Genomic DNA, 23,123 nt, shown 5'->3' on the forward strand with positions numbered 1-23,123 from the left:
TTTAACCTTTCTGTGCTACTGTGCAGACATGAGGAGTCATTTTGAACTTGTTCTTTTGCTTTGTTGATTTCACAGTCAGTCAGTGGCGGTCATTACACAGTGAAAAATGAATGTATATGACAGTTGATCAAGGAAATTAAACTCGTAATAGATAAGATGAGAGGTGAGAAAGTAGATGATTATATAAAAGTTAAAGGAGTGACTTACTGAGGTCCCATTGTCTTCCCGGAATACTTCCTGGTTGACATAATTAAAAAGCTTCTTTTCAATTTGAAGAATAACCTGAATCAGTGGAAAGAGAGAAATTGCACTCTGATTAATAGCAATACTAATGTGAACTTCACTCAGTAATTAGAGAACTAATGAACAGCATTGAGCTGCAGCAGCAGACAGCACTGTTATCTCTACACGTGTCTCATCGAGGCTTTACACTGACCTTGGCACCTCGGGGTCAGGTGTATCAAAGCAGAAAATAAGCAGTATTTGAAGTTTCATTACACAGGTCAAAACCTACAATTTTTTACATTAAATATGGTATTCGAATATTGTCATTTACTTACTAACAAAAGGGTTAGACCTATATTAATACCTTAATATCAGTAGGATAAAAGCAATGAAGTTTGACACACTGACCAACAGTGAGCAGTCTCACAGTCTTGACCTTTAAAACAGCAAACACTGTAATGTGTTGGCTATGATTACATTTAATCCTTAACTTATACCTGCTTCCAACGGTAGACTGTATATAAATGATGGACACGGTGACGTTGACATCTCCTGAACTGAATATTTAGGCCCTTAACAACTTGGTGTTTTAGAACTGGATCACGAGGTAGGCTCGCCCTAAACCATAACCTGCTATGAAATAATGAACATCATGTCATACCAGTAAGACTTTAAACTAAAGAATGAGACCATAAACTCATCAGGACAGTGTCTACGTAGTTCATCGACAGAGTTTCATACAATCTGACTTTGTGCAAACAGAGGTGTCGCCCCCTGTGGGTGGAAGGATTGGACCAGCCTACATTGGGTTAGTCCAGGGGTGGGCAATCTCAGTCCACGAGGGCCGATGTCCCTGCAGGTTTTAGATCTCACCTTGGGTCAACACTCCTGAATCACATGATTAGTTCGTTACCAGGCCTCTGGAGAACTTCAGGACATGTTGAGGAGCTAATTTAGCCATTTAAATCAGCTGTGTTGGTTCGAGGACACATCTAAAACCTGCAGGGACACCGGCCCTCGTGGACTGAGATTGCCCACCCCTGGGTTAGTCAGTGAATACACAGTCCCACAAAAGGACTGTATTTGTTTTTTTGTTTGGGTTTTTTTTTTTTTGTAAGCGTTGATGAAATGATGCTTCAAAGCAGAAGAACTCACCTTTCGGTCATTATCAGTTTCTTGAAATACTAGCTTGTGAATTTCATTGTTGTCGGTTCTGATTGTCTGCATGGTGGCATCAGAGCAGAGTTTCTGGACATAAGAAAGCAACAGGATAGAGGATTATTGGAATGTTTATTCATTTGATGTCACTAACATGCAAACCATCTATGATATAATTTCTAGTTTACAGTTACTGGCACGTTAACATATACAGCATACACTAGTTTCTCAGTATACCTCAACACCATTCGTTAAACACTGTGGTGTATTTGAATGACTTATAAAGAGCCAACCCACAAACAGCCACCTCACTGTCCCCTCTCTTTATCTGGGTCTATGTACTGACCCCATGGACTGTGTGCATGGTTAAATTCTTCTTTGTGGACTCTCTTAACAATTAGTTAAACATTCGGCCATCTGTGTTTGAAGACAGTTGAATGAGGAAATCCCTTAGCCAGTGGTTCCCATACCACACAGCAGAGAGCCAGTGACCTGATTCAAATTCAAAGCACAGATCTGATAATCGGGTCAAGCCAATATAGCGAGCAGAAAAAGGCCCTTTAGACCGAAATGTCACAAATCAGTCCTGCTTCGGCCATGAAGAAATGGCACACCAGATTAGAACAAACACCATGCCCTGAGAGAAAGTGGAACAACTCCTCGAACCCCCCTTCCACCGCCTCAGCCCCATTCCTTCATGCTTACCCCCACTCCCCCAAAAGCAACTTTCTAAAGCCCTAACAAATCGCTCCATCTTTCACTCATTTAGGCCTTCCAAATGCAGGGTCAATATGGTCCCCTGGCAGCCAAATGCTAATGCGCTTAAGTGTGCTTAAGCAGCTTTGTGCAATGAATAGGCCAAAGAAGGAGCTAGTGAGAAGGGCAAGAGATACTTTCCCTGTCAAAAAGTCATTGTAGCCACAGCTAGCAAAGACAATTGAAGAAGGTCATTTGGGGGTGTTTGATTACTGCTAAATGTAACAGTACTGTAATATAATACATAACTGATTTAAAAAAATAATAATTTTAAGATATCATCAGCAAAAACTCTTAGAAATCTTCAAGAAGATTGTGAGATGTGGTGAATTTTGCATTTTTTTTAAAATTAGGGCTATTAAAAGCACCCTAACGTTTTTTGGGTTTCTACAAACATCGGACTCCAGTAATTCTTCCAAGTGGGTGCCCTTCTGTCGCCTTGCTTTGCAAATCCAAAAATCAGTCAAGCAGAAATCCCTGGCCACTTCACAGTTACAACTGAAGCCAGAAGCTTACACTGCTCGCTGGCACAATAAGCATCAATATTTAAAGGACAGAAATAGCCACTCCATTCATGTTCAAATGATTTCAATAATCCGTTAAGCGATACTTGAGTCAGTTAAATGTATGTAGATATGGACAGACAGAAGATGATACATATAGGTTTCAGCTAGGAGAAGAACAGAATGATGTAATTCTCAGTGAGATAACTGAGGTTTTGTATTCTTGTAGGTCTATATTGTGTGCCAAGAGTGTCACTGCTGGGAGGGTTCAATTAGAAAAAAAAGACAATTAGCTAATGCTTTTTCTGGTGGGAAAAAATGTCTTTTCCCAGAATGATTACACTTTAGCTACCTGAAGAAAGGAAACCACTTTAACTTAAAGCAAACAAATGATTCCAGATGCAGACTCTGTGTTTAGCCCGTTGGAAAAATAACAGGTATTTTACACAAATAGCAACCGGTGCAGACGGACCTTAAGGTATCCCAGCTCTGGACATCTGTGTTAACAATCGATCCATTCCTATGTTTAACGACTGAGTAATCATTGCCGTTGGTGGTGGTTGATTGCACTGGATTGATCACAGCTCCCCTACTGTCATCTTCTGCGTCAAACATCCCACTCATTTAAGACGCGCCCGCTCATCCCAGTGGCTCTGTCATAAGATCCGCACACCAGACACTGAGGATGTCTGGGGGAAAATGAGAAGCCCATGCTGTCACTTAAGGCTATATCAGTGTGGTGCTGTGTCTTTCCCGCTGCCAACAGAGCCCAGGTGCTTGGGCAGAATCTTTGAACAGATATCTCCCTTCAAAGCCGCAGCTTCCTAAGCACATTAAATGTAGAAACTGCCTCACTGACCATCCTAAATGACATTACCATAATTCTGCAATTGGCTTCTCATTTGATATATGCCAATTAGTCTGTGGGAAGAAGAAGAAGTCTGGCAAAGGGAAAATATTAACAGACAGCTGTCAGCGTACAACGCTGTAGTCCAAAGGACAGTGTGGATGTCTTCACTGCTGTGGCCTCTTTAACAGATCCTGCAAAGTGACTTGGCATTGCGTCTCTGCATTATGGGTCACAGGTCAGCACTGTGTGTTTGTCCAGGGCCAGAGGGGCCGGGTGGGGTTGGGGGGCTGGGATGAGAGGCGGAGGAAGGTGCTGGCTTTGTGCATCAATGGAGGATAATCTCATGACTGTCGAAGGAGGAAGCGGCTGCTTAAAGGAGCTCTCTATTCCAGCTGCTCTCCTTAGAAGAGAGGTTAAAGCAATCTGTCCCACTTCAAAGACCGAGGACGCACACACACACACACACACACACACACACACACACACACACACACACACACACACACACACACACACACACACACAAACTAGCATTCAAGCCTTCTGTGTTTGGTGCTGCCAACAGATGGACATGATCCACCGTTCCCAGCTTAAACACTAAGAAACCCTCTCAGGGCAGCATAGCAGTCTCGACAATGTGCAAAGGTTTGTTTCACAAGTCAACATTTAGAAGAGGAAAAAGGCTAATGGGACGCACAAACAGAAGGGAGCATTCAATGAAAATCACACCGCTCAGGTTTAAAAGACGAACAAGATTTCAGATATTAAATACAATAAAAGTATCTCTTGATTTTTTTTAACATTAACTAACCTTTATGTTTTACCTTTTTATTGCTCAAAACAAAATAAATGAAAGGCAACGCTGGAAAATTAATTTCATATTCAAGGCATGTAGTTTATTATATGCTTTTATTTCATGTAAACTGCATGTCCCAACCTATGTGATGGACACCCCCCCCCCTCCCACAGAAGCCCAGTGATTATTAAAGAAAGTATGAGAGCGTGTGCAGAAAGAGACAAGAGGATGAGTGGACAATGAGCTAAGTATTCATTCTTCATTACTAGAGGCAGGGGACGGGGGCTCCCCTCTGTGTCAGCAGGAGCACTGGCATTGTCAGAATGCACCATTATTTTCTAGCTGCCACGCAAAGCCAAGCTGCCAGCTGAGTTAAGGTGTGCCAGCCGGGGTGGCAGGTTCAGCGCGAATTGCTCGGCACTCCGATCGCTTTTATTCCACTCGCCGTCGTTCATCACGCTCATCCTGCGCACGCGATTGCGACATCTGCACGAACGAGGGGAGAAGGTGGCATCCAAAGTAGCAGACAACAAATTCGGCCATGCTTTCCTGCCAGCTATTACACAGGAGAGCCAGTAAATCAGCTGTGACCCCTCCCCACCTCATCTGACTGGACACAAGCCAGAGTTATCCACTCCGCTCTCCCTGTGACTGGCTAATTTAATGTCTCCAAACACAGTGGATTCATCACTGACACACACACACACACACATATATACAGTGGTAAGGGGATTCAGCGTGAACGCAAAGTTAGTCTGTGTGACCCACTTGGTCGGCGGCTGACCCCAGTAAACCTGGCCTGTGTCCTCCCCTGACACCAAGTGAGACACACAGAACTCTCACTCCTTTCCATGAACTCAGTGAGCAGCGGTGAGAGCTGATGTTGATGGCCAATGGCAGTGTGCGCGTTGTAGGAGGTCCTCTAACCTGCCACGCCCTTGCTAAAAAAGAAAAAGAAAAAAAAGAGCTTGGTAAGAGGTAAGAGGGCGTGCGAGGTAGTGATAATGTGCCCTATTTATCTTGTGCATTATAACATCTGGGAAACTTCTCTAAAAACAATGGCACAATGAGGGCTGCCATTCTGGCTTTACCTTCAGAAACCCACCAAAAGCATTTGTCCCCCTGGAATTGATAATGGACAGGCCACAAATCATTCGGGACAACAGGACGGAGGGTTGTGTGAGAGAGAAACTCAATGTATGTGTATGTTTTGTGTGTGTGTGTGTGTGTGTGTGTGTGTGTGTGTGTGTTCACCCCTGGTATTTAACTTCTCTGCTGGCCCATTCTGCAGGGCCCCGCAGGACAAATTGCCCTGCATGGTTGTCTTTGAGAGGCAGTGCAGCGCGCAGAGAAAGGGACAGGGCTGAAACACAAGGAACAGGCCTATAAAAATTCATCACTTTGACCCCTGTGACCTCCAACTACTGGGTTGTTTTTTTTTTTCCTCTTTTTACTCACGCATACACACACAGATGCACGAGCACGCACTTGGCCACCCACCCAAGCTTGGAGCTGAGGGGAGTTATTCAGAAATCATCTATTCGAGTTAAGTTTTTAAAGAGAAACGGACAGTTGCTGCGACAAGTCGGCTCGAGCTGCAGAAACGCACTAAGCCTCGTGATCTCTCTGTCTCTTTCTCTCGCACATGCACACTTGCTGCTGACACAATAGCCGCAGAAAAGCTTTCTACACAGGAAAAGGCCACCAGATGCTTCATTGTGACTGTGTCTCTGTGTAAAGTAGTGGCAGTAAAAGGAGGCTGGGCTCTCCAGAGCCATATTAGTCCCAGTAAGAGGAGGGCATTGTCTCAGGCCCGGACTCTTGACACATTACTGCCACCTGTACAAAGAAAACCTAATGAGAGATTTAATCTGAGAAACCTCCCCTGCCACTTTTAGTCAGCACTTTGAAACCAACCGCGGCAGATGTCTGCAAGACTGTTTAACGTACCGGCTTCTCTTAACCTCTCAATAAAGCCGTGCATGCTTAAATTGCTCAATAGCCATTCATTTGAATGTTAGCTGCACTTATTACAATTCCTCCCAAAAAAAGGGAGCTTTGTGATGTGAAGGAGTAGCCGGCAGCGCCACGGCCATTCACGACTTCTTCTTAACACCTCGGACCTAAAGACGGCATTTATCCTGTTAATGAGAAAACAAATTCACATCCAACCGTGAAGCAATCATTGTAGCGCATTAAAATATAGGCGGCAGCAGCGCTATTGATAGAGTATAAGCACTTACTAAGCACCTGAAAACATTGCTCTCTCATTTAATTTACCTGCTCCTGCAGCAGCTCTAAACCGCAGGAATCAATTAAAGGAAACAGACAGCGAGGTGATTTGTCGTTGCCGAGTCAATTAGGGAATATCGAAGGCCCAATCACTGATTGGTGATTAGTGACGGTCCAATAAGCATACAGAGTATGTTGAGTTCATTACTCTGGTATTCAATAAAATCAGGTCCTAACAATTAATGAGAGAGTAATTCTGTACTCTTCGAAAGAGGCCGGAGCGTGGTTAGCACTGTAAACGAGACGCGCTGCAATCATGGAGACTCTTCCACAACTTTTGAAGAAGCAAATTAAACACAGACTTCATCAAATGTTAAAAACATATCTTCATACGTGTAACAAATGAGTTGTTCTTGTTCTGAGAGAGCATTTGATGGCTTTTTCAGTCAGGCGGGCCGGCAGGTGACCAGCTTCCTTCCTACTGGTAGGACCCCAGTAAACCCTCATCACACACAAAGAACGCAGACTTATTTGAAGCACCACCCGTTAATTTGTTTGCACCATTTCATCTAAATGATGTGCTTGTCCACCAGGGTGAGAGAGAGGGAGAGGTGTAATTCAGCAAAGGAAAGGGGAAAAGGGAAGGTAACAGAGGAGGAGGCGGAGGGGTCTTGACATCCCCCACCACAGGGCGCTAGGCAACCATCTAGTGGGTGGGCTTTGTGATACATTTTACCAATTTTTCATGCCCATCCCTCTTGATGTGACCCCACTCAGGGCCTTTTATATCAGTGACAGCTCTGCGCAGGAAAACATGCTGCCGCTCTGATAGCATGAAATCGGGAACAAAGACCCCCAAGGAGAGGAGAAGGGGGCCACCGAGGCACGCTGTGCTCCGGGCCCGCCTGGCTCTGGACACAAACAGATGTTAGGACAGCCCCGGCCCCCGGCCCTGTCGGAGAAATGTGCCTGAGATGCATTGTTTTGGGCCTCCTCTAAGACAAAAACTTGAGCCACTCCTTCTGAAAGGGCCTGGCAATATGTTCGCCACCGATAAATCACAAGGGAGAGTGAGAGAAAGGGCCATGAATTCTCAATGTGGCCCTTAATGGGCCCTCTTAAATATGATGGGATATTTGTGTGTGGATGTGAATGGAGCCCGGTGACTTTTAATGTCAGTGGGCAGAGTTGTTTAAAAGCCCGTGGTGCCAACACCGGGTTTACAGCTGTGTTACAATGAGCCATTGTCGAGTAACATCACTCTGGTGCTGACAGTAAAGATTCACACTGGGAATCCTGTCGGCCAACTTGTTTAAATAATCCTTGCAGGTTTGCCGGCTTCCTTAACAACAGGGGAATGTTTATTCTTTGTCATCGCTTTTCAAAGTTTGCAGTGGAATGAGCCCAAGCTCGCAAACGCCACGAGTTAAATAGTTCCCTGATTTGAAAAAGGAATCATGTCTGACTTGCGACGTGCCGCTATTCTCATAAAGACTGCTTCTTGTGCTTATATGCGTTATGATTCAAATGCTGCATGTGTGCATGTTTGTGCACAGCCCGCAGCGAATGTGCCACTCAATCCTTCAGAGGGACAGAGAAAAAACTATTATTGTGCTCTGTTTTACAAACGCTGAGGACTGCATTAGTCAAAAATAGACTGACATCATACAAGTCGGACACTATGTACCAGGCACAAAGAGATCCCTATCCTTCACAGTTTATGCCACATTTCATCTGGACTAAATAACAGCATCACTGTTAGCTGTTGTCGTTCCTCCCTGGGTTATTTTTCAAAGCCGGGTGTCCATACTGACTAACAGAAGATGAGACAAACCATCAATAAAGCAAAACATAAAGAAAGACTGTGGTGGAAGCCAAAGTTGATTATTCATGATTTATAGAGCTCTTATGTTGCTTGGATTAAATGTTTTTAAGTCATGCATTGAGTCCACTGGTATTCACAGACAGACCTGATTGATCACTAAATCAATTTATAGTATCTATATTGTTTGTATAAAACTTATCAGGTGCACTGTGGGTATTACACTGTGGCATGATATGAACCAATAGTAAAGAGCCATCTCTCTAGAACCTTTAAAGGAATCTTCAAAGGTGCATCACCTTACGGCGCGCTTTTCATTTGTTGATTAGCTGAGTATTAACTAGAGATGGCACGATAACACTTTTTTATGTCCGATACCGATATCATAAATTTGGATCTCTGCTGATACCGATGTGAATCCGATATATATATAATCAATAAAACAGTTTTTAATTAAATATCTTGCTGAATTTTGTATAAGTTCATACTCAAGTTTTAAAAACCAAAACACTAAAGCTATTCTGTTATACCTGTATGCAAAAAATACACTGCACCCAAAATATTTCACAGATCAGCAACACTGATCAATCTAATAGACATAAACCTGCACCATCCTCCCTATTCTGCTATTTTAAAGAGAACTTAGTGGAAATATTAAACAACCCAGCTAATAGGGTTGCCAACTCCCAGCAAAAAAAATAGGAAACCACCCCCCACCCTTTGCCTTGTGATGCTTAATCGACATAATCGACTTTAATTTAATGCACGTGTAAAACAAATGCACAGGAATCAATTATTTTTCAACAATAATGAAATAGATTCAACATCTTTCTTCAACAGAATTGCAGACTGCACAGATGGTACCTTCCCAAAGGAAAAAGTAGTATAGCTTACTAGGGTATATTAGACTTAACAGTTTCTATATACAGTAATGGACTTCTATATATTTTACATCAGATGAAAACTTTGGTTGTAAGATTCAGATAATTATTTATTAAAAGCTGGAGAATAAGAAAGAAAAGTATTTCTTTGTATCCCCCCTTTCCCTGGCAAAACTTTGCTAGATCCGCCCCTGCACAGTTACCAGCTAAATAAATTCTAACAACAGCTGATCAAGCTTAAACGTGCTGCTGTTGTTCAGCCTGGTTTCCTCTTTCTGGCGCAAAGTGGGTGATAAACAAACAAGAGAGACGGGACTCGCGACAGAAAAGCCGATCAGCTGATCATTGATCAGTTTCAATTTGAAGTAGCAACAGGAGAGGGAGGGGGAGAGAAGAGGCAGTCGCTCATTATATCGGTTGTTAAGCTTAACGTGGGAATGCTTTACAAACATTCAGAGATGAACTTACATATATGCTTTACTTCTCTGGGATAGCTCTCTCGGAGATGAAATGCCGGTTTGGTAGCGAGGCTCCAAATGCTCAACCAGACCGCCGAGAGGTCGCCACAGCCGCTCTATGACGTGACGCATACTGCTCCGAAGTGCTAAGGTCATGAGCTGGGTTACGCCATGTCGCAAGTTTTGTGAGGTACTTTTGTAATATTTAATGGATCGGATTACATTTTTTATTTCTCTCTGATATCCAATCCAGTAATTTAGGTCAGTATCGGACCGATACCGATATGTAGAATCCCTAGTATTAACCAATTAAAAGATGTAAGTTCCTCCTTTTTTTACATTTTAAAAAATAGACATTAAGTCAGTTAAAGAGAATGTAATCAACAGATTAACTGAGTAATGGTCAACTCAAGGGGGGGAAAACTCATAACTCAAATATACTGCCGATGAATCTGTCACTCAGCTGCTTAATAGAATAGGTTTGAAGTACAAAAAAAAGAGACATCTAAACAGTGGCTCCAGCTGGAGAAGACAGCAGTAGTGCGGGGCTGTGGGGTAACTCAGGTTACAGCCCTGACCGAGACCAACCCCAGGGGCCAGCAAGACGGCGTCCCATCCCGGGCCCCGTTGGTGCCAGGCTCTGCGCTCATCCTTGGCTCGGTTTGTCACGCCATCCCACCGTTGTTGGCATGGCGTTCCCAGCTGCCAGTGACAGCGCCCCTCCCCACCTTCCCCCAAGTACACAATGGCTGGCGCCAGGCTCAAACGGCCTGTTGTTAATGAGCAGGACCAACAGAAGCCACTGCTTGTTCTTCATTTGCCAGGGTTTTAATTATATGGACAGCGTTGCCATCAAAGCTGCATCTCTCAAGTTTGCGCCCTCGTAGCTGAACTCGTTTTTTCTCCTCCGTGTCTTCGCCGCTGTATTCATTAGCATCAAAAGCAAACAGAGAGAAGAGGGAGAGAGAACAGGCTCTGTTGTCTAGAGGGAATAGTCTCCCTCTATATCCAGATGGGTTATCAGTGATATAATGGGCACTCATTGTGATAGATTGGACTCTTCTAAGCCAGATAATATGCCGTTATTGTATTGTAAGGAAATATCTCCACATGTCTAATAGGGGTGGGAATCACCATACATCCCACGATACATTATTATCACAATACTTAACGCACGATACGATATTATTGCAATTTTTAAAAATATTTTGCGATATTCAGATTCTGTACATAAAGGTAAACTTTATCAATATTCATATCTAATATCAAAGTCTCACACTCAGACTTTCTCTCATTTCAGTCAGTTTTATTGTTGACAAACTGAACAGTTTGTATTACAGTCTAGTCCAACTTAACTGAATGCAACCATCTGGTACAATTATAGCTATTCTGAACTAAGCAGTTTCTGAAAACTATGAAGCCCATTCAGCAACTGAAGAATTTGAAAGTAAATTAAAACAAAATATAATTTTACATTAAATAAAAAAGTTTTAAACTTAATTAAAATAAAACATGTCTTAAATTAAAATAAGTAAACTGTCATGTTTATTGCTGCCAAAAAAAAAGTTAAACACATTTGGACAGTGAAGGAATGTCAGGATTCTTGCTCAGAAAAAGGAGCTGATCAACATGCTCTGAAGTCAGAGTCCACAAAAACTTTTTTTTGTAACAAAATATCGATTTCTGCTGTCCCTGTATCGATACATTATTAGCAAACAAAATATCACGATACTACACAGTATCGATTTTTTCCCCCACCCCTAATGTCTAACCACTGGGGCCATAAACAGGCGTAGGTCAAACAGTAGGTGCTAATAACTCTATTTTGACTTGCACGGTGCAGTAAATGAATGAGGTTTACTGCATCAGGACAATTAAGACAATGTCAGGTGGGTAGTCTTTCATGGAAAAAGTGTATTGATTTAGTAGATTACCACGACCATTGGAAGGGATTTGTCAATACAATCTGGCCTAGCAATAAAATAGTCAAACACAGCACTCCAATGCCTCCTCTTGCTAGCAACGCCGTCCTCGAGAATTCTGAAAGCGGTCATTCCTCCACACGAGCAAAGGCAAAGGTATGTGATCTGTGTCGCGTTCATTTTGGCATCCAACTGTTTATCAGCTAGAGTTGCGAAAACATCCAGTCTGAATTTGATTAAACACTATAGAGAGGTGGAAAAAAAGAGCCATTAAATTTCAGCGCTGGGCTGCTCTTTAAAATTGCAAGACGGGGTAATGGCCTTGGCTCAAAATGTGCTCTCTAAGTGCCCTTCTAGGTGCAGGAAGATTTTTAGGCAAATTCCAAAAGACTTGGTACATATATGACTGTGTATACATCTGTGTCTCTGGGTATCAATGCATGAGTGTATCTGGAAAGATGAGGGCAGCCAAGGAAGGTCGCAGTCCCCAGTGTCGGGGGTTCCACAGAACAGAGGCCCAATCAGTGCTGGCCCGCTGGTTAATGGATGGATGGCCCCCAAAATTAATTAGCCTGACTAATGTAGTGTACACTTAATTACACTGGCTGCCTTTTGATTTATAGCTGGCCTGATACACACATGCTAGTCAAAGTCAGGCTAAAAAGGGAAAAATTGTTTAGCCTTTACTAGCGCAAATTATTTACCAGGGTTAGGTTCAGCAGCCCGGACAATGGACCTGATGAACTGCTGCTGGTTTTAGTTAGACACTCCAGATAATATACGCGTTGTTTCTTTCCACTGTCTGAACAACAACCACTGTAATATTCATATTGCATTATCAAAAAGGAATAAATAAGGTGGCTGTAGATTGGAAATGACTGAGGTCCTTGCACCCACATGCTCAATAAGAAAACATGACATTCATGAGAAAAGTGATGTCCAAAAAAAACATGTTTGGTTGTAATTCTGCTCCCATAGTCACGAGCATGTGCACTGAGTGATTGCACTGTGTGAAAAATGAATGATCTATCACGCTGCTCTGTCATTACTAGGCATTTTACAGCATTCATTAGGAGTGGGGCTAGTCTAGGGCCCCACCTTTAATTTCATGCTGCTCAAGCGAGAGAAAGGACACAGGACAAAGGAAGGAAGATTGATGCCCAATCCAGCCCTCTCCACTTCCTGCAGGTGCAGACAGGGGGTGCTATTCTTAGTGTCTCTCTCCAGTCAATGAGAGGCCAGCTAGTCTAATGAAATCTGTCCATGTAGCAGCAGATCAGGCCCAATTAAAACAGCCCCGCACCATGTCACGGGGACAGTAGATCAAGTCAGCAATTAACCTCCACGCTGGCCTCTATCAATCCTTAAATTGGAGCGGGCTGGCCAGCAGCACACAATCTCTGCAGATATTAAATTTACATTCTATTAAGTTTAATTAGGAGGGATTTTAAATATACTAGGAGTCCAGGCACAGAGCCCTGAGCCTGTCATCGACACTGTTGATTCACAGCCACGGGCCACCTCGAGGGACACGCATATACTCTTTAATACACGCCATCTTTTACCACCTTCTGACTGAAGCGTGGAACCATAGAAAAAAAGATGTTCAGTGTAGGTGTGCACGGTTCGACAAAGGTTATATGATCTGGCTTCTTAACTGAGAGCCCAGCCTGGGAGCAGCTGTAGGGTGAAAGGATGGCAGCAGATTTCAATAATAAGATTAAGTGTACAGGTACAGGTTGACTGTTGTCACCTGAGCGTTACTTAAAACACAGTGACTAATGGTTTGTGTGGGACTTTATATTAGCTGTCTTTCAATGACTGCTATTTTACAATAACAATGTGCATACAGGGAATCCTCACGCCATTTCAGTCCTTAACTGGAAATTTCAGTCCAGATCCTCACCTATTAAATATTAATCGTTTCTGTATTTAACAAATTAACATTTAATTATAAACATTAACTGCTGGTTGAACAACCACTGGAGATCAGGGTGTTTCCTGGCATGTCCCCTTGGGCTCTGAGCAATTACGGCATCGTTTCAATTAAACATTTTAGCAACAAAGCTGTTAACTGAATAACGACTGAAAATTTTTTGGCTTAATTTATCATTAAATGAGTTGTTCTGTCTAACTTACACAAAATTCTTTTTGCCAGTCAAGATTATCGCTGGATACTAAGGTGCACTGAAATTTACAAAGGTGGTCAGTTAGACCCGACTGTCAGTATTGAAACATCTTTGAAAAAAATAAATAAATTAAATGGACTGTTAACAGCCTGTTTCACTCACAGAATTTTACTTTTTTGGTTTATTTTAAGCCTAACAGTCACCTGCAGTGAGCGGTAGTATCTGGCCTCGATTGTGAATGAAGAAGACCAAACACAGCCTTTGGGGGTAACGTTGGTCTAACAGGTTTCAGGGCATTCCTTCAAAAACATGAGACTCAGACTCCCTAAAGGAAGTTAGAGATTGATATGCAGCCGTGTTTTAATAGCATGCTCTATCTTTACACCGCTTATCATGAATGTCCTGAATGTGCCTTGAACATGAGCGCTTGATAAGGGATATAAATGGACTGATTCAAAACGTCTCCTTTGTACTTCTTTGTTTTATCAGCACTGATGCAAAGCATGATCAAGCCAAATCATGATCACACCCATGGGAGAGGAGAGAGAAGGTTGGCGGGGCATGGACCACCTCCATGCTGCTCAGCCTGAGCATTAGTCTCCACGTGGCTGTGTCTTTTGTCTGCGAGTCAAAGGGCCGCTGAATGGGGGTCAATTGAAACCAATTCCCTCTGTCGGACACAATTAATGGGGTTGCCCAGGGTGGGCAGGAGGGGGGCAGCCGCAGGCCTTTGGTTACTGATCCTGCCGCGCAAGCATGCCAGGAATTTGCCACCTGGAATTTGCCCTGTGACAATGACAAACCCACTGCCTTCCGAACCCACCTCCTTCTCTGTGCACACACGGATACATCCTAAAATACTCCCTGTCCCATCTGCCCTCCCACAAGGCAGGATGGGTGACATGGGAGTGGCTAGATGTTGTCCACAGTCTAGTCCCCCACAATGGACAAGAGACAGAGAAGAAGAGGAGTGGTGTAGCGTGCAGCTGTAGAGAAATGTACTAGAGTATTTTCTGATCCAGTGATTCTCAAAGTGAGGCCTAGGGAGCCCTCTGGGTGTTTTGAGAGCTGTCCCCAATGCACAGCAAATCAAAAAGCCAAGTAGTTCAATTTTGCAAATATTTCATCCACTTAACACAGCAAAAGTACACACAAGTATCTATTCATCAGTTTGGCTATTTTGTTTTCGCCCAGCCTGTTTCTATCGATTGAAAAAAAGAGAACGAAGAGCGAGAAAAGCAAAAAAAATGAGATTCTTAGACAGGGAGAAAGAGCGCCAGCCTCCCTGTGCCTGAATCAATCTTCGGATAAGTATGGACGATCGATCCGCTAGCAGCCCATCTACAGTTAAGCACTTCAGTAGATGTGCACTAATTGTCCTGTTGACATTAATTGTCATTAAAGGGCTTAAAACGGCCTCCCGGCTGTGAGTTACACCCTGCGCAGAGGTTGCAACCCATTTGTTTATATTGGTGACATCACAGCCCTCTCTACGGCTAACACGCAGGTCGCCGTTAAATCAGACAGGTTGATCACCGGATCACATTTCGGTCAGATGACATCATCAGCTTTTTTTGGTCCCCATTAAATGTTCGGCTTGTTTGAGGAACCCTCATTAAGCTGGAGGAAAGGTGAGTTTGGGTGCAGTTTATACGCTGGCCTAGTGCTCCAACTTCCCATTGGGAACAGGGCGAATCAATCAGTCATTAGGTCTAACAAATTGGTGTGTGTGTGTGTGTGTGTGTGTGTGTGTGTGTGTGTGTGTGTGTGTGTGTGTGTGTGTGTGTGTATTCGCATTGGATGTGACTGTGTAAGTGAATGGGGCCAAGGTGCATAAGAAAGGAGTTCTATGGAGGGGAAAGGGGGGCAGAAATGGGGCACACACCGATGCAAGCCTGACACATCCCTGGAAAAGGGGTCACGACCCCTTACTGCACTCAAACAGCATTTCACAGCAATGCAGACACAGAGAGGTGGAGAGTTTACCGACCACAGAGCAGCTTGGACAAGACAGGAAACATGAGGAGAGAGTTATCTATAATTAGCTGCAGAGGATAAACACAGATAGACTCTGATTCATCTCATCTGACTTTATTGGATGCTTTCCTTTCAGCTTAATGCAGCCATATTCCCTGCCAGTACTGGCATTGAAAATACAGTTTTCCTTCATATCTGAATGCCTGGAACACTGTCTTTTTTTCCGCAGAGATGATAAGATTTAAAACAGCCCATCGTTGACAGAAAATCAATGTGGCATCCTAAATGTGTGCCAGGTGACATGTAATTGCAGAAGCTGACTTCTGAATAGCCTCAGTGTGTTTGTACATCTGCTGCTGTGGATTCTGTTCATTTATTTATTATCTCCAAAGCAACGCATGCTCACATGACCAGCGGCTTAATGTGATCCAATTACAGCACCAAAATCAAATGTACTGCATAAACTTTGAGGCCATTAATCAATGCCCGCGATAGATCGCTGAGTAAAAACATGTGATGTCCATCCCACTTAGCTGGCTGCCACAGAAGAGGCGGTGATTTACTGCCCCACCTAGTGCCTGGATGGCTAAACTACAAAAAAAAGTTTTTTTCTGTGCCACACAAAGTTAAGTCCTTCCTAACTCATTTAAGCATTCAAGCCCTCCATTCAGAAAGCCTCCCCTCCTCTTCCCTCTCCTCTGAATAGGGTTGAAATGAACAATGCTCACACCTTGAGCAGGCCCACTGATTCGTGGACCATTGTGCTGGAGAGGAGGGAGAAGACCCGCTAACAAGTGTCTCCCCTACTCTGTTACCACAACGCTGTCTGCAATGTCTTCTATAATTTCCTCATCTCCCCAAGGAGAATACTAAACGACGACCTTAGCCATGGCTACGTTTGCACCAAAAGAAGGAAGGAGGAGGAGGAGGAGGACGAAGAAAGAGGGGAGGGAAGGAGCCAGGGAGGAAGGGAGAGGAGAAAGAGCTGTGAATGGCACCATAACATAACAATGCACTCCGAGGCTCGGTCGGCAAACACAGCTGGGCCGGCCACAGTGAAGCGTTTAATGAGTCATAACTCTAAAGAGACAGTGAGGCTCTAAAACCACTTTTACTATACTGCGGTCACCCTCACAAACACAGTCACACACACAAAGGCTTTATGGCACGATGCTGTATCACTATGGATTTGATAGCACGTAACCGCACGTGTGTACAGTGTGTCATTAGCTCTCGGTTGTGCCATTACATCCCCATAACGCCCAGATAATGTATACAGATAGCCATCCATTACTAATATGTCAAGAAAACAAACCCTACTCACCTCAATAACTTTCTTAGAGTCCAACCTGAAGTTAAAGTCACCGAAGACAAAAAATGGCAGCTTCTCATACCGCTGGTCCGTGATCCTGCAAAACATTAACACCACACACACACAAAAACATAAATAATAGAAAAAATCTGACATTCATCACCATCAGTTGTCAAAGGTTATCAGTTCCTTTGACTCAGGCTGTTAAGTTCATGAGGGCCTCAGCACCCCCTGGTGGTCTGATCACTTCAATTAAAATTTTTTGTGATCTGATCCAAGCTTTCAGCACTTTTGCAGCACTCAGCAGGCAGAAAACAGTAGAAACATTTTATCTGAAGCCTCATTTTTAGTATGAAGGAGAATGAAGAAGAAAATTCTATGAAATTGCTGCATTTGTCTTTTAAAAAATATCTAGTGATCCATTTGCAGGATTTTCAACTCCTGACTGATACGCTGCTATTAAATGACCTAAGTCCAGTTCACCTTTGGATACATGCGAGGGCTTCGAGTAAACGCTGCTTTCAGCTTGAAAACAGTCATTCTCAGGTGACGCCACAATTAAATGAATCAAGTGTGACCGTTTCCTTTGACAATCTGCTTTGATGGCAAAGAAAATTCACTTTGCTGAACTAATCAACGTGTGAGTAAACCAGACTCAACCCTGTTAACTTATTAAGCGCTGAGAGGTTTAGAGCCAAAGCGCATTTTCTGATTTGGTGCTAAGGCACAAAAAGCACAGCGGAGCAGCATTTTCTTATGATGCACACATCTGGGACAGACTCGTATAAAACCAGAGGTCTTCGTTTTTTCACACGAGGCTGATTTGATAACAGAGTTAAAAGAATGTGCATGTAGCTGAAGCGGAAAACCAGGCATGAATTTATTAAACGTTAAGATGGCAGAAAGGAGAAACTGCAGACAGTGAGACAGAGAGAGAAATGTGCTACGTCATCAACATAACTTATTCTTGTGTGATTTATGGCACTGATTTTTGCTTGCCAGAATTTTCTTATACGTCTCTGTCACTGATATATGTAGTACTGTGAGTGCAAGTGGGCACCTGTAAGCCTGGACCTCGGCTTGGATTTGTTTGCCACGGTGGAAAGGGTTTTATCTCATTTCTATGTGCTTTTTAAACAATCCCTATCATGTAGACTTTGGTGTTTTATGTTTCAAAACGCAACGTAGCTTGCCATCACCAGTGTGTGAATGTGTGTGTGAATGGGTGGATAACTGGATATGTAAAGCGCTTTGGGGTCCTTAGGGACTAGTAAAGCGCTATATAAATACAGGCCATTTACCATTTACCATAATTGAATTCTCAACAAATGAAAATCTGAATGAATTAAGAGATTCTACTTAACTTCCTTTTAATCTTTCTTCTCATTTTGCTCAGTGTTTTTTTGTACCTGTTAATATAAATTTGATAAAAAATGGTTTTCCTACACTGAAGGTTTCAAGACAAATAAACCTGCTGGTCCCGTACCCAGCGGGCTAATGCACCTACATATTCTGCCATGTTCTGTTTTAGTTAGACCAAGTGAAATTGCTCTGCCGATGCCTTTTAAAGGTCTTCAAAATCCACCAGAGTTTATTGCTGGCTGATGTTTTAATGCACTAAATACCCTGCTTCTTTAAACCTTAAGCATATACAGTCTATGGATTTGCAGATCCTCTCTGATGTGGACCGCTTCCAAATCTCCAGAACTTCACCACACCGCCAGCATCCCAGTGCTTAAAAAAAAAATAATGCACCTAAGCGACATATAATTAAGTCCTACGCCTCATCACCTACTTAAAAGTGTCTCTTCTACAGAGCAGAGATAGGAAATTAAAGCTCTTGTGTAATTAATGATTCAGGATGCTTGGCTCGCTATCCCCACTAATCGCACGGATAAATCTCACCGTGGACTTCCCAGGCACAGATAACAATATATTTATGAGGCCGTAAAGAGAGAAGAAGGCTTTTCTTAGCGCCGGGTCTCGGTCTGCCCGGCTGTCGTAAAGCACAGCCACTTCTTTTCTGTGTGGTGGCGAGGCGAAGGTGACTGAAGTAAGGAGGCGGGGGAACACAGCTATTATATTAAATAGAGAGTATGCAGTTTGACATTCCCTTATATTAAGCAGAAACTGCACACAGCAGTGTGGAGCAGTGGAAATGGCACTTGGTCTCCATATATTTTCTTTTAAGCTGATGCCCGAATAACCAGCATCTCTTTAAACAAGGCTGGCTGGTGAATTGCCGGCTATACAGAGCCCACATTTTCTCAATGGTTTGTCTGCACATTTCTCCAAACATTTTTAGGTTCTCTGCACTGAAAGTAATAAACATAGCTTACATAAACCAAAAAAAACACTAGAGGTAACCTTCGAAAGGCTGTAAGTCACCCGAAACCCTTTAATTTATGTGTCAAAATAAGGTTATGGTGCCCATAAATAAGCCAAAATGATCAGTCCTTTTAACGTGTAATGTGTAAAAGCACACTGCTCAAAATGTCTACCCTCCATGTTTTCACTAAGTCACTGATGTTTACTATACCTAACTATTATTTTTCTGAGTATAACTGACTGCTGCTCTCTATCCTAATGTCTAAAGTTTACTTTCTAAAGCAAGCACGGGCAGGTTAAACCAATAAAAGGTTTATGTAACATCTTATGTCGAGCTCAACTGATAAGACCAATATCAATACCGATATTTGGTGATCTAAAATATCTGCCGACCTCTCTAACGCAGTTTAACAATAATCTTATTTTATTATCGCGACAGGTTGTGGATTACTCATTTATCCTCTGCCGGCCTGTGCAGAGGATATCAAAATCAAAAAAAAAAAAAAATTATATGCACATTTAAATACAGGTTGAACCAAAGTGCTGTATATAGTAGAGATAAAATAGCAAACATACATAGTAATTACTATAAAAGACTAGTCATTCATTCTAGTCAGTGTTTTCAACTGGGTTTTAAAAATGTCGAGTGCTGGCAAAGGCCTAATGTGAAGGGGTAGACTGTTCCAGAGTTTGGGTGCAGCGATTGCAAAAGCTCGGTCACCTCTGTTTTTCCGTCTAGTTCTGGGGATAGTCAGAAGCAACTTATCTGCAGACCTAAGGGCTCTACTTGGATTATTTTTTGTTAAAAGGTCCGAGAGATAAGATGGAGCTAATCCATTCAGAGATTTACAATTAACAAAATCTTGAAGTCAATTCTACGATGTACTGGTAACCAGTGTAAACGTGCCAGGATTAGGGAGATATGATCACATTTGCGAGTGCGTGTCAGGAGTCGGCCGCCAGCTGTCACTCAGGATAAGTGAGTGACAGCTGGTTGTTGCGTTTGTGGCATTTCTCTGGTGGACAAACTCTGTAACATTAGAACTCATAATATGACTGAAAGGTGTTCTCTGTGTCTCATTATGTGGAGACCCTCTGGCGTAACCAATCACGGAAGCTCCACTACCACCATCTGTCCAATACATCCAATCAGTGCAAGGACACGGGATCCCCCGACCACTTTTATAGCAGCCCCTGATCAAACACCAGGTATTCTCCCTTTCTGCCCTGGAAGATCACAAGATTTTCAATTCAATTCAGTTTTATTTATACAGCGCCAAATCACAACAACAGTCGCTTCAAGATGCTTTGTATTGTAAGGTAGACCCTACAATAATACAAAGAAAGAAAAACCCAACGATCATATGACCCCCTATGAGCAAGCGCTTTGGCGACAGTGGGAAGGAAAAACTCCCTTTTAACAGGAAGAAACCTCCGGCAGAAGCAGGCTCAGGGAGGGGCGGGGCCATCTGCTGCGACCGGTTGGGGTGAGAGAAGATCTTCTTTACTTTTCAGTTTTTATTTATCAACCGTTGTAAATGCCCAAATGACTATTGGTCAATATATTGACCTTCAACAACATATCAGTCGGGCTCTTCTCTATCTTTTTGTAACTGTGCTACAATTGGGCACGAACAATAAGTTTAAAGGCACTAATTTCAGAGACTTAAACCAATGGCCTCTGCACATTTTGACAGTTAGATAGACTCCTCATGACACGCACAAATGTTAATACTTTTACTGATTGCTGATAGTGCTGCTCAGTCTTTTGCCAGAAGCTAGCTATTTGGCATTTCATTGACCCCAAAGGCAGTTGATATTTAACATTTAAAGCTGACTAATCCTAGAATTTCCTGTTCTGAAGTTACCCAAAACCACTATGAAAGTCTCACTGGCTGCATTACTTTTTAATTTGCCTGGATTTCATTCTTCTTCTTTTCTTCTTCTTTGATTGTTATGCACAGTTTTTTAAGTTGCACATCCTTTGTGTGGAGTAGCTCTTTAATAAACCCAAACTGGGATTGATGCCATTAATGACCTCACACACTGGTGCTAAGAGACTGAGCTCTATCCAAACAGGCTTAGTGGTCAGTTTATACTGTTGACCAAAATGGAGGGCAGTAAAGTGGCTGAACACAGACGTCATGCGTCGCTTATAGGCGTGGGAACTTCTACATTCTTTGCCCTAATGGAGAATTTACCGCATGTGCTTTTGTGAGCAGCGAACACTATCCAAACAGATATATACCAATCAGGCAATGACATGTTAAAAAAGATAAAGAAATAAAGAACAGATTAAGTGATGAACAGGAAAGATGAGGTTAAAAGTGAGGCAGTCACCCTTCAGAAAGAGTGGCTAAACTGAGAGAGGAGGAAATGTGTGTTTCTCCAGAGCTTGAGGTCTTTCTCCCACTAACAGCCATGTCTAATACCCGCGGCCGGGCTGTTTTGTCTGCTGCTCCAAGGTATCAGCCACAGGTCAGAAGGTAACACTCTGTTTACACGATCATTTCCTAAAGCACTCATGGTGACTCAGTGGTGTGAAAGTTGACTTTTTTCTTGGCCTTTGTGGGGACGGACCAAGAATTGCAACATTAGCTACAGCTACTGGGCGTGAAAGGGTCCTGAGGGTGGGGGGTCCTGGACTTTTGGGGGTGGGGTGGAGGCTGGATGGGGATCTGACTGACCCTCACCCTGGGTGGGGGGCCCCATTAGTCTCGTCATCACAGTTCATTCAGACAAACTGTAACAGTGTCAGTGACATTCTCCCACAAAGACACACTCCTTTACACAGTCTATAAACATGCTTTCTCCTGGCCAATTCATCGCGCAGTGACACCCCTGAAAGAGCCTCTTCACACGGCCCGTTCTCGCTGAGGTTTGGGCTGGGGCCTTCATCAGGCCTTCCTTGGGGCTACACAAAGGCCGGGGTCAAACGCTAATTTACAACATGGCCCCAGACTCTGCTCCCAGGCTCCTTAAACCGCCAGCACAAAGCCACCGCTAGACTTTTTCTCTACGTCTAACTCTCACAAAAACCATGGTATCAGGAAAAAAATACAAAAAAACATGTGCTCAAGACTGAAAGCATTCCTGCATGAAAGACTCTATCAGAAGCTCAATCTCACAAACAGCACACACACACACCATGATACCCGATGAAAAGCTTACCTACATTGGATTGTTTCTCCTTTACACCAGCCTCAGTTTCACTGACTCCAGATTACACACGGTGATTGACAGCTAAACTCAGCCATAACGGACACCCAATATGAGATTATGAGGGTGCAAGTGGGGGCCATGTCATGATTATATTGACAAGGTGACTTACCATAAGTTGGCCAGTCAGATTCAACTTTTCACACAATAGCCAGGCCGAGCACCGTCATCCATTGTAAGTAAATGTTGAGAAATTGAGAGAATGTTAACATTGTGAAGAATCTGCTGGTGACGTCTTTCTGAATAAGCCAAGAGTGACCCGTGACAGGACCTTTGACACCTCAGGACAGCCTTACCCTCGTTCCCTTGTTAGCAGCCCATCTCCTTAGTAACTACCACCCCAACAAGAACACCATGCAGGAAAGATAAGGTGCTGAGGGGGTGAAAGGGGGTGAAAGGGTGTTTCAGCGGTCACACAGAAGTTAGGGAATAGGTCTGTTCAAGTCAACAGCGTCAAGACATCCTGAAGTACAGAAGACAGCGAACTTCTGAGATATAGCCAGGAGTGGGCAAGAAAAGTTTATGTAAAGTTTATGCGGACTGGAAAACTACCTG

The 23,123-nt window shown here is 43.1% G+C and overlaps 1 protein-coding gene across 2 annotated transcripts in view; it reads right to left on the bottom strand.

Moving 5' to 3' along the window:
* Nucleotides 1-23,123, bottom strand: part of inpp5a (inositol polyphosphate-5-phosphatase A) — a 161,504-nt gene that overhangs the window by 25,469 nt on the left and 112,912 nt on the right. For both annotated transcript variants that reach the window (XM_023155623.3, XM_004554565.3), the window contains exons 9-11: nt 17,034-17,118; nt 1,381-1,473; nt 208-282 (exon numbers count right to left, since the gene is read on the bottom strand). In XM_023155623.3, coding sequence (XP_023011391.1) covers nt 208-282; nt 1,381-1,473; nt 17,034-17,118 — 253 coding nt within the window. The remainder of the gene's footprint in view (nt 1-207; nt 283-1,380; nt 1,474-17,033; nt 17,119-23,123) is intronic.

Source organism: Maylandia zebra, linkage group LG13 (assembly GCF_041146795.1).
Source record: "Maylandia zebra isolate NMK-2024a linkage group LG13, Mzebra_GT3a, whole genome shotgun sequence".
Classification (NCBI taxonomy): domain Eukaryota; kingdom Metazoa; phylum Chordata; class Actinopteri; order Cichliformes; family Cichlidae; genus Maylandia; species Maylandia zebra.